Source organism: Syngnathoides biaculeatus, chromosome 5, assembly GCF_019802595.1.
Source record: "Syngnathoides biaculeatus isolate LvHL_M chromosome 5, ASM1980259v1, whole genome shotgun sequence".
Taxonomy (NCBI): domain Eukaryota; kingdom Metazoa; phylum Chordata; class Actinopteri; order Syngnathiformes; family Syngnathidae; genus Syngnathoides; species Syngnathoides biaculeatus.
The window spans coordinates 17,808,361-17,827,529 of NC_084644.1; the positions used below are offsets into that span (position 1 = coordinate 17,808,361).

Consider the following 19,169-nt stretch of genomic DNA (forward strand, 5'->3'; position numbering starts at 1 on the left):
CAGTGAGAGGACTCCAGGACCCCTGAAGGACTACTCATAGTGATGAAGTTTTATAACTACTGCTTGGTCTATACACATTCTTGACTCAGTGTTGAGAGTTTATTAGTACTGAGGTGAGACTAGATGCCCCTGGGAAAGGGAGTTGTGTTGAGGAGGACTTTAAGACAAAGAAAGAAGGCCAGCTTTAAGAAGGCCAAGCATGTGTAACACATTATCAAATAATTTCAATATTAGCAGGGCACTTTCAGATTCTGAATGACAATAGTTTTTTTTATTTGCAAAGTATGCCAAAAGCACACAAGGAATTGGTCTAGAGCAGTTGGAGCACCAGCATGACAACATTTCCCCCCCCCCCCCTTCCGCCCATCCCCAAAAAGTACTTTTCAGACAAAAATCAAACAGTACGGATAATCACTGACTGAGCAATGAAAGGTTACCTGTTACGTGGTAATGTTAAAACTTTTTTTTTGGGTGGTGGTGGGGAGGAGGTTGAAAATGACAGTCCTTTAAACCAATGTGGTAGTTTCATTTCATTGCTTGAATTTTTCAATAAAATAAAGGTGTATTTGTGAATTTGCAAATGTCAAAGCACCAATATGCGGAGGTTTAGTTGAGTTTAGTTTAGTTGTTAGAAGTTTAAGTCTTACTGATTGTATGAGGTGCACAGGTGTCTTTATGCAGCTAACGACCCCACACAGGTGCATCAGGTTCAGGATAATACATGGAGTGGAGGTGGATTTTTAATGGCGGACTAACAGGTGTTTAAGGGTAAGAATTCTAGCTGATAGGTGTTCAAATTTTTCTTTTGAGTCAGGCTCGTCTCTACCGGCACCTAATGCCTGGTTCAAGCTGTGCTGCATGAATAGCATTCTCCTCTTTAATCACGCTCGTTCTGAAAGACTGAATAATCGACGTGGGACACAATTGGTGGAAAGGGAGTAAGGCTACAATCGTAGGAGCACAGTTTGAATTATGTTACCATGGAGTAGATGGGAAGATAAATGCAGTAGGGGTTATTTTAAAGTAAGAGCTGGCTAAGAATATCTTGGAGGTGAAAAGAGTATCAGATCGAGTGATGAGGCTGAAGTTTGATATTGACGGTATTGTATATAACACGATTAGCGGCTATGGCCCACAGGTAGGATGTGACCCAGAGTTGAAAGAGAAATTCTGGAAGGAACTAGATGAAGTAGCCCTGAGCATCCCAGAGAGAGAGAGAGAGTTGTGATTGGTGCAGATTTCAATGTATATATTTGCAAAGGAAACAGGGGCGATGAAGAAGTAATGGGTAAGTACAGCATTCAGCAAAGGAACTTTGAGGGTCAGATGGTGGTGGACTTCGCAAAAAGGATGGAATTGGCAGTGGTGAACACGTGTTTCCAGAAAAGACAGGAACATAGAGTGACCTACAAGAGCGGAGGTAGGAGCACGGAGGTGGATTATATATTGTGCAGACGGTGAAATCTGAAGGAGGTTACTGATTGTAAGGTAGTGGTGGGGGAGAGTGTAGCTCGACAGCATAGGATAATGGGTTGTAGGATGACTCTGGTAGCAGTTAGGAAGATTAAGAAGACAAAGGTAGAGTAGAGAATCAGGTGGTGGAAGTTGATAAAGGAAGAATGTTGTGTGGCCTTTCAGAAAGAGGTGAGACAGGCTCTAGATGGACAAGAAGAGTTTCCGGAAGACTGGAATACGACTGCCATGGTACTCAGAGAGGCAGGCAGGAGAGTACTTGGGGTGTTTTCTGGTAGGAAAAGGGAGGAGACTTGGTAGTGGAACCCTAAAATACAGGAACTCATCCAAGGAAAGAGATTAGCGAAGAAGTGGGACACGGAGAAGACTGAGGAGAGGTGTAAGGAATATATTGAAATGTGACGTAAGGGCAAAGGGTAGAGGTGGCGAACTCTAAACAAGAGGCATGACGACATGTACACCAGGTTGGATACAGAAGAAGGAGAAAAGGATCTCTGCAGGTTGGCCAGACAGAGGGATAGAGATGGGAAAGATGTGCAGCATGTAAAGCTGATTAAGGATCATGACGGAAATATGTTGAGTGGTGCCAGTAGTGTGCTAAGCAGATGGAAAGAGTACTTTTAGAAGTTAATGAATGAAGAAAATGGGAGCGAAAACAGAGTAGAAGACACAAGTGTGAATGACCAGGAAGTGGCAATGATGAGTAAGGGGGAAATTAGAAAGGCACTGAATAGAATGAAAATGGAAAGACAGCTGGTCCTGATGACATACCAGTGGCGGTATGGAAGCAATATGGAGAGGTGCCTGTGGAGTGGACTGCAACGCTACTTCCAGGTTGGCGGTGTCATCAGCACGATTGATGACATCTCTTTTAAAAGCAGCGGTACAACTAGCCATTGTACTCGACATTTTGTCTTGGTTTAAGTTAAAATAAACTCACGGGCAGTCATTTCTGATCTTTGGTGCATAAGCAACAAACATGCTATGCTAATGATCGTAAAATCCAAGCTCCCCGAGGAGGTTATAGAGTTCAGGTTAGGGGACTGCATTACCGTAATAATTCTAAATCTGTAACATAAGACATCAACTATGATATCAAAATGTATATACAATGGTTCCTTGGTTCTCGAACACAATCCGTTCCTGAAGGCTGGTTGGAAACCAAAACGTTAGAAAACCAAAACACGTTTTCCCATTCCAATGAATGGAAAATGAAATAATGCGTTCCAAGCCAATTTTTTTAAGTGATTTTTTTTTTTAGCTTTTCCTGATAATAAACTGCATACTGGGAATACTTGTATAGTTTTAATACTATATACTGTATAATTAAATCATTTAAGAAATATATTTGTTTTTTACTTAAAATATATGCTTGAGCTTAGTAGATTCCGCTTGGCTGGGAGTGTATTGCCGTATCTGTAGCGACTCAGCCCTTGTCAGCCTTGTAATCCTTTTTTTATTACAAAAAAGCAAAATAATTTTAATCAATAATGAGGGGGGAAAAACAAATTGTTTTTTATTTGCAGAGAAAGTATGTAACGTAAAAAAATAAAACTTGCAACTAGAGGTGAGGTTAATGGAACAAAAGAAAAAAAGGAACGAAAGTCAACAGTTTCTGCCATCTGTTAAGCATAACAACGTCATTAAAATTTTGCAGTGCTCTGGAACATTTAGCATTATTCGGGTGATGAAATTCTACAACATTATGGATGTCGTTCGAATTAGCGCAGGTGGTTTTAATATTGGCACTTGAAACATCCTTCCTTCAGCCTCATGACACGACGTCTCCTCTCTTCCTCACAAACACTATCAGTTAACTGGTGCTCGTTCACGAAAATAAAAAGCAACTTTTCGACTCCCTCCAAGATCTGTGGCCTCTGATTGGTCAACAGGGTTGCTCCTTTGGCAACATCACTTGCTTTGAGGGCATCCTTGTGTTTTAGGATGGTGCTGATCGTCGTTTTCGTCAGGCCATACGTCTTCGATGACTCAAAAACACACACACCAGATTCAAGCTCGGCTATCAAATCCTTCTTGAAGTCGACAGTTTTACGCACCACTTTCCTTTTTTCAGCACCAGCAGTTCGACTTGCCTTCTTTGGAGCCATGATCGGGGGTTAATGTTGCTCAATTTGAAGAAAAAAAGTCACTACAGTACTGTAGAAGATCTGTGTGGAGGAGTAGGCCAAAATCCCTCCTGTAATGTGTGCAAACCTGGTGAACAACTACAGGAAACAATTGACCTTTGCAATTGCAAACAAACGCTACTGTACCAAATACATGTTTTAATATTGGTTTTCTCAGGTGTTCAAATACTTATTTGCAGCCGTATCATACAAATAAATTATTAAAAAAATCATACATTGCGATTTCTGGATTTTTCTTTTTAGATTATCTCACAGTGGACATGCACCAACAATGAAAATTTCAGACCCCTCAATGATTTTTAAGGGGATAACTTGCAATACAGCAGGGTGTTCAAATACTTATTTTGTTCACTGTATGTGATTTATTGGCTTGTGAAGAAAGAATTGCAAACTTCTCAATGTGATAGGACTGCTTACCAAAAAAGTAAAACAGAATTTTCTCTCCTAGCATGCAGTCATACCACTACCACCTTTGCGATATTCAAGTGCTGTTAAAAAGCTGCACAGAGGACCACTTTGTGTGGACCAAGAAAAAACATAGGGCAGCCACTGGCAACCAGCAAATTGAAGGCAAGCAGCTGAGTTTGTTTTCTTGTACGCGAGGGTTTGAATGGGGTGTGGGGAGGAGAAATAGCTAAATAAAATAAACCTTTAATTTGACTGAAATTGCAGGCAACAAGGGCTGCTGTAAAAAAGGCTGTGAAGTGTGATTTCTTGTGGTTTGGGTTAATCCTGATTGAGGAGCCCCTGAGTCGAGATGTCAGCAATGTGAGACTAAAACAAAAATAATTACGATTTGGGTAAATGAAGACAACTGCCCGAGGCATGGGGGCTAGTCAGGAAAAGGTGAGAGAGAGAGAGAGAGAGAGAGAGAGAGAGAGAGAGAGAGAGAGAGAGAGAGAGAGAGAAGAGAGAGAGAGAGAGAGAGAGAGAGAGAGAGAGAGAGTAAAACAAAGTGTGTTGTCAAAAAGGGAATGTTTTTGGGGAAGGCATCAAAGCAATAAAAATCATAGCTCATTATGGTGTGAGAATATAAACATCACATGGTGTAAGGCCGGCATTATAAATAGGGGCCATCCAGCTGTGTCTTTACAGAGTCTTAGGTATGCTATATCTGAACTACTTCTGTGTTGTATAAATGTACACTATCTCTTTGCAACTACCTTTCATGTTTGTTGTTATGTCTACACGTGGTATCTCAGTTGTGTAGGGAGCTGCCCATCCCAAGAAAACAGTGATATGAGGCACCTGCACCTTCAAAATTCCTGGACTCCCTCATGTGTTGGTGACGATTTAATTAATGTTAAAAATATATACAGATAGAACATCTAAACTGAAACAAATCTAATGCAGTATGTCCCAAACTTGTACAAATACACCACTAGTATTAATTGCTGGATTACATAAGTAAATAAAGGTTTGTGACAAATCTGTGGCACAGGTGGTTGTCATCTATTTGATTGAGAGCCAAGGTAAAGGTAGGTCAAGGAAGCCAAGTCGGAGAAAGATGGGAGGCGACAAGGAAGCGAAAAACACAAAGCCAACTGGGAAAGCTCTACAGGAGCAGGAAAGTTTATAACATTTAGATCTTGACGAATAATGAATTTTAACCCTCCTCGGTGTTATATTTTGGTTTCTGTATTTTATCCAGTACTAACTCAGACCAGTTCTACTGCCTAACACAGCTCAGGGCAATAAATACTGAAAGAGACCAGTCGGACTAACTTAAGCTCAGCTACGTTTTTTTTTTTCTTTCTAAGGTTAGAGTCAGATGGTATCTGTCATTCTCTTGTTTCCCATGTCCAATACTTTTATGCATAGCCAATCAAAAAGAGAACGCTAATTAAATTTTATTACATTTTCTTGAAAATAATATTTATTTGTGATTCAGGCCAGTTGGAAGATCTGTTTAGCATAGCAAAAAAGAACACTCAGAACAGCTCACCGTCAGTGCTCACTAACCAGCGAACATCTGCTGTAGTGATGACTCCAAGCAGAAAGCCTCAAAGAAAGAAAAACAACCCACTTCAAAGAAGTTCCAATGAAGGAACATGATTATCAACCTTATTTCACTTTACACATCCTCCCTCTACCCAGGCATCACTCACTTGCAAGGGGAGGGGAAACAATGATAAGCTAAATATAAGATGACCACAGACAAATGTCTTAATCATCTCTTCCTTTAGTACTTGTTTTTTTGCTTTTCTGTATCACCTTTGTAGTCTCCTAAAGGGGAAATATGAAATGTACTACAGTGCGGTTCACTTTACGTAGCCTCGCTATTACATGAATTTTTTTATGTGTTGTGTGTAATTTTTTTTACAGTCTAGCAGGTTTCTTTTAACACTAGAAGTGTATCCTGGTTTGCTAAGGGAACCCCTGTATCGTGTGCTGCATCCCTAATTGCAAAGGGGACTGTAGACCCTTGTCAACCGCCCTAAGTACAGAATCAACACGCGGGACGGTAGTGGGCCTTGCCAGCCCTGCGTTGTTGAGGCGTATCCCCTCATTATGCCCACGTTGTGCCACGGCACAGTCCCAATACTTAGGGATGGCGATCACGACAAAAAAAGAGGATGCGTACAGGTGCTAAGAGATAGTGAAGGGCAGGGACTTTTTGTCTGATTCTCCGATAGCAACAAAAATACAGAGTGCATTCCGGGTGCCCGGGTGCCCTTTAGATTAAAAAAAAAAAACATGCGGGACATGAAAGAGTGTGCTTACAGTGAAGAAAATAAATATTTGAACACCCAGCTTTATTACAATTTCTCCCACTTAGAAATCATGGAGGGGCCTGAAATTTTCACCAAAGGTGCATGTCCACTGTGAGAGAGGTAATCCAAAATGATTAAGAAATCCCAATTTGTTTTTTTAATGATTTATTTGTGTGATGCAGCTGCAAATAAGTATTTGAACATCTGAGAAAACCGATGTTAATATTGCAATTAGAGAGGTCAAACGTTTCCTGTAGTTGTTGACCATGTTTGGGATTTTGGCCCACTCCTCCACACAGATCTTCTCTAGATCAGACAGGTTTCTGGGCTGTCGCTGAGAAACAATGAATTTCAGCTCCCTCCAAAGGTTTTCTATTGGGTTTAGGTCTGGAGACTGGTTAGGTCACACCAGAACCTTGATATGCTTCTTACGAAGCTACTCCTTGGTTTCCTGGCGATGTGCTTCGGGTCATTGCCATGTTCAAAGACCCAGCTATGAGTTATCTTCGATGCTCTAACTGAGGGAAAGAGGTTGTTCCCAAAAATCTCACAATACATGGCTGCGGTCAGCCTCTCCTTAATACAGTGCAGTCGTCCTGTTCCATGTGCAGAAAAACACCCCCAAGGCACGATACTATCACCTCCATGCTTCACAGTAGGGGTGGTGTTCTTGGGATGGAACTCATTATTCGTCTTCCTCCAAACACGGTTAGTGGAATTATGACCAAAAAGTTCCATTTTGGTCTCATCTGACCACAAAAATTTCTCCCATGATTCCTCTGTATCATCCAAATTGTCATTAGCAAACTTAAGACAGGCCTTGATGCCCTGGTTTAACCAGGGGAACCTTCCGTGCCATGCATGATTTCGAACCATGATGTCTTAGTGTATTATCAACAGTCACCTTGGAAACAGTGGTCCCAACTCCTTTGATTGACCAAGTGCTGTCGTGTAGTCCTGGGCTGATTCCTTATCTTTCTAAGAATCATCGAGACCCCATGAGGTAATATCGTGCACGGGGCTCCACTTCGATTGAGATTGACTGTCATTTTTAGCTTCTTCCATTTTGATTAATGATTAATGATTGCTCCAACAGTGGACCTTTTTGCTTGGCAATTTCTCCGTAGCCCTTTCCAACCATGTGGAGTTGTACATTTTTGTCTCTGGTGTCTTTGGACAGCTCTTTGGTCTTGGCCATGTTACAAGATTGAGTCTAACTGATTGTATGGGGCGGACAGGGGTCTTATCCAGCTAATGACCTCAAACAGGTGCATGTGATTCACGATAATACATGGAGTGGAGGTGGACTTTTAAAGGCGGACTAACAAGTCTTTGAGGATCAGAATTCTAACTGATTTACAGCTGTACCACACAAATAAATTATTACAAAATCATACATTGTGATTTCTGGATTTTTCTCTTTATATTATCTGTCTCACAGTTCGGGTTAATAGCACCTATGATGAAAATTTCAGACCCCTCCATGATTTCTAAGTGGGAGAACTTGAAATATAGGAGGGTGTTAAAACACTAATTTTCTTCATTGTATGTGTACATGAGCGTCTGCGCTTTTGAAATATGGGCGCTCATTTGGACGAAGCTAGGTTTTCTAACGATGATCCAGTACCTTCGCAGTCACAAAATAAATGAGTGACATTAATGGCATTAGTTCCAAAGCCTAATGCCACCACGATGATGGAACATTTTGGATTTAAGACCAAAGAATGCACCCACCCTGCTCACACCAGTAAGCTGTTAGTCAAATGCAACAATGGAAATACAAATGTGACAGCGTACAGTACATGATGCATGTGTGTTTACATTGCAAAAACTATAATGTTACTTACTAGAGAAATGTAGCCATTGAACAAAGCTCCAAACTTATGAAAATGCAATCGCCTGCCTTAAGCACCGGGGCCTGCTAGTGGGCCCTGCGGCATTTCGTCATGGCTTCAGTTCTCAAACATAATCAAAGATGGCATGTCTGTTTATGAGAATATTCTCACCCAGAAGTTTAAAAAAAAAAAAAAAAAGAGCGCCAACAACGATCCGTAGCTATGTTTTTCCACATCTGCACCAAGGACGCTACAGCAGAGCGGCAAACTGTAAAATATGCCTGAGGCACAATTTATAATTTCTTGCATATCCAACCTCATAGTATTTATAATTAAAACAACAATTATTTGTAAAAACGATTACATTTTCTTTCTATAGGAGAACGCTTATGAAAAGTAAAAAAACGGACAGAACAACATTTATTTTCACAAATAAATTTTGGTTAAATTTTATTTTTATTTTATTCATCTTCCCTTTCTTTCGTTTTCAAATACAGTCGTGTATTTTTCTTTGTTTAATCGACAAAGGTTTGAACTTTGAGTGTTTAAATGAGAAAAATATGAGAAAATGTGTATGCCTGTCTAAGAAAAGTGTGGGGTTAAGGGTTTCACAGCCTTAAAACATAAATCACAAATGGAAAAAAAAAACAATACTGTAAATAAAAAAAAAACTGTGGATAAAAAATTTATGCACTGTAAATGGAAAATAAACACCTTATGAATGAAAAAAAAACATCCTGTAAACACACACACACACACACACACATACACATGTATATTATATAAAATGAACAAACAAATAAAAAAAAATACACAATACACATTAACTTGGCCATTTTTTTGGAACGTAACCCCCGTGTTAAATGTGGGAACACTGTACATCCATTTATCCATCCATTTTCTGTACTGCTTATCCTCATTTATGTCACTGGTGTCCTAAAGCTATCTTCGGGCAAGGAGGGGGGGTACACACTCACATTCACTCCTACTCTAAAATTTAGTCTTCAATCAACTTTTTCTCGTGTCTTTTAATAAAAATGGTCAGTTCCTTGCAGTGCCCCCAAATCAAATATATTAATGTATAAGATAAATACATAATAGGTTTTCATTTGCCCAATTGTAAAAAAATGTGCCTGTAGGCTAGCCATTCTGCAGTTAAGCAATTTAACATATTGTCCACCTCAAATAGAGTTTTTCATCTAATGACATAATCAGCAAGCCTGTCTGAAAATCCAAAGAAAAAAAATCACTTCGATGCATAAGCCCAAGAAAAAATGTAAGGAGCGCTGTAGTGTCAGCAAAGATTAGCATGACTTCATGGATAACTTTCGAATTATGATGTAATCATGTTTGGCTAACTTCATGGGAGTAGAGAGTATTTGTGTTGGCAGACGCTATGCACCACACCACTACACCGGTTGACGTAACAAATACAATATGGTGGCTGAGTTATGAAATGGTGCCTGTGAGAGTGCCAATGAGCACTCTGCGGGCACACTCTCTGTGTGTGTGTGTGTGTGTGTGTGTGTGTGTGTGTCTGTACATGTGCGCAGTAAAACTCTGAGTTCCCTACTGTAAGTAGAAAAGAACTATACAAGTGAATGCGTAAGCCCATGCTGGAATTTTATCAATTGTGTTGAAATTCCCCCTGAAATTTCACTCTGAGTGTTGAAATTCTCACTTCAACTCACTAGTTTAATAGGATCTTTGTGGTCACTTTTGGGAAGACATACAGACCCAGTGCTGGGTGGAGCCACTCATCTCAAACAGCTCTAGAGGAGCTAAGTAATAAGGACCAGACAACAGGATAAAATGAACTGACCCCAAGCCCAAGGGATGGTCAACATGGGTCCATGGTGCATTACCTAACTTTGAAGGATTGTGTTCAGTTCATGTTTTGGTTGCAGTGAGGTCAGGCCCCAGAAAATGTTGGATAAAGCAGGAGATAGTGTTGCAAAATACTGGGCTTTATGCAGCAAACTATCCAAGACACGAATTGGACTCACATGATGTCGCATACAGGTCAGTCTTCGTGTTCATAATAAGAAAAACGAGGAATGCAATAAAACAGAGATCTTAACTGCTCATTTTACAAAGTTCATCTATAACTCAAACAACATATTACAGAGCACATTTGTTTTATCACTTTGTAATGTACTTTTAATGTTGTATACCACCACTCTGTGTGACTAGTCATTAGTTTGTGTCCTCCCAACATGTTCATTTTAACATCCATTTTTCTTTATGACACTTTATACTCATTTCACACTTACAAAGAGAAATTCCAACAGATGCCCAATTAATTGCCTCATACTTTTACTGTTGAAGAGAACGAGCATTTAACAATCACATCGCTACTTCATCAATTAAAAGTAGGAAGAGCTCAAAAACAATACAAATAGCAGATGTATATAAATATGAATTCACTGCAGGGGATGCGGGGACTGACCTAAGACAGACCCATAAACCTAGTTCAGGTGCATGAAAATGTTTCTTGGACCCGTCCAATAAGTCTTGAAATAAGAATGTCACTGATGAACACAGCTACACAATAAATCCCTTCTCACACTTTGAAAACATTAAGTAGACCTGCTGTTCAAACAACCTTGGCATGTATGCAGGATACTGTGCCATCTAACACATCTGCAGCGTGATCTTATGGAGTTGAGGATCATTTTAATAATAATACCTAAAAAAAAAATCACACAGAGAAGGAAACCGCAAACATGCAGTCAAACAAACAGACATGTCACAGTGATGAGGAATTATGGTGTACCCCTGATCTGACGTTGGGGGAGGGGGGTCAGTACCATACTGAAGCCTCCTCAGCAATCAAGGTGTAAAGTAGAATCGCTCGAACAAACCACGCTTTTCACAGTGGGATTCAAACCCAATCCTCTAGTTCTCAAGACCTTGAGAGATAAGTAAATTACCTCACTTTTAAATACAAACAATTAAATACGCCTCTGTGGATCGGTTTAATTTTAATAATGCATTGGATTTTGTTTTATGATAAGAGATAACCAGCTTCAAAAGTAGAAGTCAGAATAACAAAGAGAAGCAGACAAATAAACGGAAAAACACTCCTCTGCTGCCCAGTCCCAGCGCATTTCACTACTTCATCTGCTAGCGATGTCGTGAAGCTGTCCCAGGAGGCATTGAAAAATGAATGAACACTGGAGATTGTGATGAAGACGTGTTAAATGAAGAAATTGGAGTTCACTGCTGAGTGCTAACAAGAGCCACTAGCTGTGCACATGTTTCAATGAGGCTAATGAGTATTTGTAGAGTATTCTCACAGGTTTATTATGTTGAATGAATTTGATTTTTATTGACAGAAGATAAATGGAACATTAAATTATGTTTTAATTAAATGGCATGCTTTTCTCTGCTGGCCCTTTATGTTTACGAAACTCACTTTCGCAGAACTTTTCATATATGTGTAAAACCCAAAAAATGTAAAACTGACGCTGTCCTGCCTCTGACCTCTTTGTTTTGCTGTCATCCCAGCCCACCATAAAGTTTAAGGAGGGTGGACAAAGTCTGTGGCGCTTCTGGCTCACCCAGCTTTGACCTGCCTCATATGCTTTACTAAGGCTGATTACATCTCTTTATGTCAACCACAGAAGAGAACTCAGAGAGAGGTTACCTCCTTGGAGTACACTGTACATCAGAAATATCTACTGAGCATCAGTAATATCTTACAGAGGTGTGCTGAATTGATAGAAAAGCTTAAAGGCCACATATGAATTAAAACTGACTTGTTGATGGTCTCTATGCATTCAGCTAGTCTGCATTTGTGTAAAATAAAATGTTATCATACCGTCATCATGAAAACACATTCGGCAATAATAAGGGAAACTGTAAAAACTGAAAAACAGAGTTGATGGTGAACATAGTGACACACCATTCTGATGAGCTGGATAAGTGTATTGCCTAATCATGAAAAGCAAAAACATTTGATGAAATTGCATCAAACCTCAAAAGGTACCAGCATCTAATTACTGTACTGAATATAGCTGTTACTCAATCCCTTGATGTCACACATTTGATGACAGAGATTATTCTTTCAGTAAGATGGCATCCCAGTCGCTTATAACATACTGGTATTGAGTTATGCCATCTGACCTTTCCACCAGAAATGCTGAATGTGTTCCCATGTGTAAGGCCAATAGCTTGAATAAAAAAAAAATTAATTACCAAAAATTTAGTAAACCGTTCTGAATTTTGCTGACAAATGTTACCTTCACACAAAGTTTCTTGCGCAGAAATTAGTAGCTAGGCTTTGCAAAGATCTGCCCTTTTCAAGTGTACTTTACACAAGCACTCTCCAATCCAAGCCAAACGGTAAGCAAAGCTGCACAGTGAGAAGATATTACAATGCTCTTTCAGCAACATCAGCAGCATCTGATAACTGGAAAGCATTTAAATATTTAATGAAAATTCATTCTGAATGACAATATTAATAAACTATATTACTGTACTATATTGCAAAAGTATTCACTCACCTGGTTTGAGTCACAGATTTTAAATGATATACAATTTGAAATCCACATGGTTTAACATGCTGTTCTACCCTACGCAGCTGCAAGAACAACTCTTGAGGAAAGGATTTCAACAAGTTTTAGAAGTGAGTCATTGGAATTATTCCCCCTTCTTTCAGGAGAATATTTACGTAGTCACACATTCATGTTGGATGAGAATGCCTGGCTCATTGTCAACTTGAAATCAACCCAAATATATTCTTTTGGGTTGAGGAGAAAGCTCTTTGCAGGCCAGTCGATTTGATCCATACCAAATTCTCTCATCCATATCTTGGTAAACCTTGATTTGTGCACCGTTGCACAGACATGTTGGAACAGAAAGGGGTAATTTCCAGACTGTGTGACTGTACAAAATCTCTTTGTATGCTGAAGCATTAAGGTTCCTTGTACTGTAGCTCAGGAGCTAATATTGTGGACATTTGGAACTTTGTGGGAACAGTTTCGAGATGCTCCCTTCCTGTTCCAACATGATTGTGCACCAGTGTACACATCAAGGTTCATAAAGACATGTGTGAGAGTTTGATGTAGATGAACTTGACTGGATTGGACGAATCTTACTTCAACCTTATTGAACAATTTTGGATAGATTAGAGATGACACTGACAGTGAGGCCTTCTCGGATGACGTCACAAATACACTTCTGGACAAATGTTGTAAATTTCCATAAAAGCACGCATAAATTTAATGGAAAGCCTTTCCAGAAGAGTTTAATTTGCTATAATTGCATAGGGGCAATCAATGTCATATTAAATTTGATGGCTTTTAAGAATGAGATTTCACTTATATTCATAAATTAATCAAGCAGGTTAGTGAATACTTTTGGGAACAGTGTATGTCAACTTTATAAAATAATATTTTAAAGCCTAAAGGTATGCAGAGCTTTACAGATTTTTGTTGGATGCACAGATTATGATTATCTTCTCATCAGCATTACAAGTGTACAATGAACATGAAAATATGATTTGAAAGTGAAACGTTAATTGTTGTTTTGGGCTTCTTCCTTGTTCCTTAGTCAGTCTTCTTGATGAGCTACATTCAGTTTCAACTCAGAATTCACAACGTCATTACTGAGAATGCACTGGACGTTCGCAACACACTAAGATTTGTGGTCCTAAATATTGAACGTTCAATCTTAGTAACTGTCGGCCCCACCAGTTTGAGACCTTATTGGGAGAACAAATTCATTTTTAACCCACCAAAGAACCAAGGATAATTTTATGGGATGATTTTTATAAGGCATAAATTAGTTAGCCTGATTGCTTTGTTGTGTGTTCTGGGGCCAAGACACGTGCGATTGTTTTAACTTGTGGGGGAAAATGCAAAATTGTGTCCCCTTTAAATAATTCCCTGAAGTGAAAGCACAGTTGGCCTATATGACTTATTATCTGTATAATGGGCTATGGCTTTTTAAACCACTGGATAAACATATTTAACCAGATCGTAACAAAAGAGAACTTGGTATGGATAATACAAACACAATATTCAAAGAGGGGGTCACTGATCTGAATGAATTGCAAAAATACCATACCTAAAATAGTGTGGTATTAACAAATAAACCTATCCCTGGAATAACCACATAAGAATGGAGGTGTCCAAATAAATACATATTTTAAGAACTTTGGTATATGTCACTGTTATATACAGTCTTAGTTTTATTGTAAAAAAAAAATGAAAATTACACAGTCAATGGAACAAAAAACTGAGAAAGCAGTAAGATACAGTCTCTTAAAAATTAAGTGAGGACAGCACCTAATTAAAGTTAAAGGTCCTTTATTGTCAAATATGTCATACATTGATGGCATACAACATACCTGATAGAACATTCCTCTTAGACCTGCAGTGCAATAATAGACTAGAGTTAAAAATGAATAAGTAAAATATAAACTGCTCTATCTAAAATATGTACATAGTGCCTTATGCACTGTAAAAATTTATGAACATGTAGTGAAATTGAGAGAGTTTACAGGTTTACAATAAAGAAGAATCTAACTCAGATATACATTAAAGGGCCATTGCACACATTTACTCCATAATTTAATGGACAACACCCTGCCTAATCTTCACAATCTATCTAATATTTATAGGCAGGACTAGAAGGGAAAGATCTTAATCAACTCGCAATGCTCATGTGCTGGAAAAAGAGATTGCAAAGTTATCTTCTGAGATGTGTTAGATATTGTATTGGCAAAGTTACTCTAGCTTGGCAAAGCTAAAATAATCAATGGAAAAGTAAAGGGAGACCATACACAATAAATGCACTATGATTGATGCCTGCAAAATCTTGAATCAGATGATGCAATAAAAATCAATATGGTTCTTGCATTTAACAAACCGTAGGTGAATCGTTTCAGAAAACTTGAACATGGGATGAAAATTGCAGCAGGGTTACAATGACAAAAAGGTAAAGGACCAACTGGATTCTTTCCTCCCCTTTAGCCTTATTATGAATTACCAAGCTAAAACATGATAGATTCCTCCTGTAATAAATACCAAAAAAACCCTGACCCTTAAAGGAAAAGTATTGGATGGAAGAACTGGACCACATAAAATGCATTTTCTATTTATTTCATACAACAGCGCTTAATTGACTATAGAGTACAATTGCATTTTTGAAAGTGTAATACAATTTTATTCCCAATAAAAATAAACACCAAAAAATTATTAATTGCTAATAACTGTGTTTTGATCCAATGTCCTTTGAAAAGAAACAGAGCGTATGTCAATCAAAATAAATTACAATGAATAAAATAGTCATTGGCACTTCAGTCATTGTGACTATTTTTAAAGTTAAAAGCCATTTTAACTTAAAACTTTAATTTGCTCAATAAATGTGGGTGCAACAGGATAACTGTCATGAAGGACGTTATGAAATCATTTGAATTGGTTTAAATTAAAGCGTTTGAAAATCAGTGAACTGGGACTTAAAGTATAGCATGAGATTTTGTAAGGGAGAATAAGGTTAAAATTACTTGGTTTTAATTTGCCTCAATTTAAAGTTCTTTTTAATCTGCACCTCTTTTTTTGTGGTCATCACTGTAGGGGAGGGCACAGTTCACACACAGGCGCAGCCCAGCCAAAGGAGCACAGAGCCCAGGCACAAGTGTGTCCATATTTGCAACGGGTTGCTCAGTTACCTCACAGGTCTTTTCCCTCATTTGGACGTAAAGTAGTTAAAAATTGCAAGCCCTGCCATTGCTTATAATGAGGAGAAGATTTGATTCGTGTGAAGTATTTGTGGCTATGCTATATTTTATCTTGAAATAAGATTTTGGAAGGTATGGTGGATGAATCGATACAGCGCCTGCCTCACAGTTCTGAGGACCAGGGTTCAATTGTGGTGCCGCCTGTGTGGAGTTTGCCTGTTCTCCTCGTGCCTGCATGGTTTGTCTCCGGGCACTCCGATTTAATCACACATTCCAAAAACATGCATGGTAAGTTAACTGAAGACTCCAAATTGCCCGTATGTGTGAATGTGAGTGATAATGGTTGTATCCTACGATTAGCTGGGATAAGTTAAGGGTTTACTCCTACCCGAAGATAGGTGGGATAGGTTTCAGGACTCCCGTGACCCTTGTGATGGTAAATGAATGGATGGATAACATTTCTATTGTTGAAAATGCTAGAATCACACGTTTCCATCCCTTTCAAACAACTTTGTACATTCAACAAGGTGGAGAACTCTGATTTACCACATCACATTACGTCATTTTCATGTTGAGGCTGAGCACACCGTTTTATTGGCTCAATTTTCTTCTTTCACAATTTGTAAAGGAATTATTGCCATTTTTAATGAGATCAACACCTTTCACCAATACGACCAAACACATATTTGATTTTTCATTACCATAGATAATAAAGTCCACTCTAACAATACCATCAAGTGGTTAGCATTGACTGACCATATGTTTAGTTATCGCTCTGTCTCCAACATTCCTTCCTTCATATGAGCACAACTGAAATACAGACACATATGCGCCCCCATCACCAACACCACACCGTAGGTTTATTTGAATAGACAATGACCCCGCTTATGTTTAACATATCTTCAATACTGTCATCACCAAATATTTATTTGGAGAGGAGAAGCCTTCTGAATGGCCACATTCCTTTTGGCTCACAACATTTACACAACTTTGTACACACACACACACACCACACACACACACACACACACACACACGCATGCACACAGTGCCAAGACTAGATACATAGATAGAATATTTCACACAACCAAATCGGCGATTCATGTAAAGGCCTGGGTTAATTTGACATTTTGAAAAGTGACTCAAGTTATTTTGTGGCGAAAAAATTTGCATCGGACAGTCTTTGTGTTGTTGACCTTGCATAAAGGACGAAAGACATTGGTGTGCCTTTTATATTTCTCCAAAATGAAAAACAAATGAATGTATACGTAGCAATACATACAACAGTTTAACATAATAGTGCATTTCATCTACAGTAAATGGGAAAATAGTAACTTCCCACTGTCAGCAAATCATTGTTGTTTATAACAGAAATCACTGTGTCCACATTGACAAGACACCAGTGCTTTCATGTTTCCCAGCAAAGAGACAATCTCGCATGCTTATATAACTAGCCACAAATCCCAAGATACCACACTTGATGCACAATATTGTAATTGTACCATGGGGGTAGTCTGCCATCAGCTATAGGTGGATGGCTTCACATTATTCATAGCAAACCACAAGGGGGCAGTGATGGAACAAAGACCTACCAAAGGTCAATGAGGCGATTTCTTACAGACATGGGACAGTGAGGGAATAGAAAGTGTACAAAAGGCACAACAAGATGTGCAAAAGGAATTTTGTGTCTCAGAGAGTTGAAAACAAAGTGCACAATGAATACGAAAATATTCTTCTCACATAATATCCTTGGAATAATTTAGTAATAAAATCATCTCACAGAGATGTTGGACTTGCTTTAAAATTGAGAAAATGTATATCTCCTTTAAGATGTGTTTTTGTGCATTTTTTTCCATAAAACAGTTTGTACTTTCTCACATACACATGTGAACGGCACTATGAGTAACAAACTCAATCACTTGTTTGGAAAAGGAAAAATATCTCCGGTGCATAACCAGTCGGTGCCTGACCAACGTCTCCAGCACCCTGCTGTTCTTTCCCTCCCCTGTCACTGGCGACCCCAAGTTAACACTTTGATCGCAGTAAGAACAATCTGAAATGTTCCTCAACAGTACATTTCTGATCGGCGTGTGGCACTATATCCAAATAGTCTGACTGCAACCTAATGTGTGGCCACCAACTGAGAGCATGTGAAAGTCATGATCTCTTTTTCCTTTAAAAGTGAAGTTAGATGAGAATTTAGGAATGGTTAACACTGGATTACAGTGGATTTTATCCGACAGGGATTGACCACGATCACATTTAAAATTCTAAATGAAACATTGTACTGAACATCTAATTTTACATCACCAGTTTTATTTATCATCTACATCTCCCCTTTGACAAACATGCCACTCCTTCAAGAGCAAGGCCTTAATTCATTAGTGCTATGGTCAGTCTAGCTTCCCTGTGGGCTAGAGGAAGCTCGTGTGAAGCTTGGTGATAGCAGAGAAGGACTGCTGCTTGATAAGCAAGGTGTGAACAGCAGGGTAAACTTGTCACTGCGGAGTCTGCAATGACAGAGCAGAGGTTAAAGGTTTACAGGCCTCACAGCATGTCACTAGGTGGAGCTACCAATCATCACAGTTGTAATTTATCAGGACTTTTGAATGAACCTTGACTAAATATGAGCTTCATTCACTTTCAATTAAGATGACATAGATTACTTATTTACTCAGATCTGAATGCTGCAATAAAAGTAAGTAGTTGGCTTTATTTGGCCAAAATCACTTGGTGAGTATAAAAACATCTTTGGCCCCACACAACAAAAATTCCAAGTGAACCAAATGCGTCCCAGCAAACCACATGACGTTCCTCTTTTTTCTTATATATCGCAAAACTCAAAATAGAAGTATGTTTGTTATATTGTACAAGTGAATATACCAGCAGAAAGAAATTCAACATGGAGCAAATTGGACAATATTCATAACCTTAACAATTATCTAACAGGCTATACTAGAAAATATTAATGTACGAGTATTTTAAAAGCACAAGTTGCCCATATCATTTTTTCTTGCTGTGAAAAGAAGGCCGCTGGTCACTGGAAACATGATAAACCAAACATGTCTGTCAAACTAAGTTTAATCAGCTTAAATGTCACATGTAGTTACGTCACTAAGATGATTTTCAAGAGTGATAGGAGCGGATCAATCTCAACTTCTTTCATCCTTTTGCACCCATACCACATCATAAGGTCGTAGATTGAGGTCGGATGGCTTCACATTATAAGTGAGTAGCACTTTTGTGTGTGTCAATTTATTTGCTATGTTCACACTTATCTAACTGAAGCACACCAAGGTGGCACACAAACTAA

General features: G+C 38.8%; 1 protein-coding gene across 9 annotated transcripts in view; it reads right to left on the reverse strand.

Moving 5' to 3' along the window:
• Window positions 1-19,169, reverse strand: part of LOC133500420 (intermembrane lipid transfer protein VPS13B-like) — a 506,059-nt gene that overhangs the window by 324,853 nt on the left and 162,037 nt on the right. The window contains exon 20 of one of the 9 annotated variants that reach the window (XM_061819061.1): window positions 14,541-18,366. The exons of the other annotated variants lie outside the window; for them this stretch is intronic. Coding sequence (XP_061675045.1) covers window positions 18,230-18,366 — 137 coding nt within the window. The 3' untranslated portion in view covers window positions 14,541-18,229. Of the gene's footprint in view, window positions 1-14,540; window positions 18,367-19,169 lie in introns of those variants that run through there. 9 annotated transcript variants of the gene reach the window in all.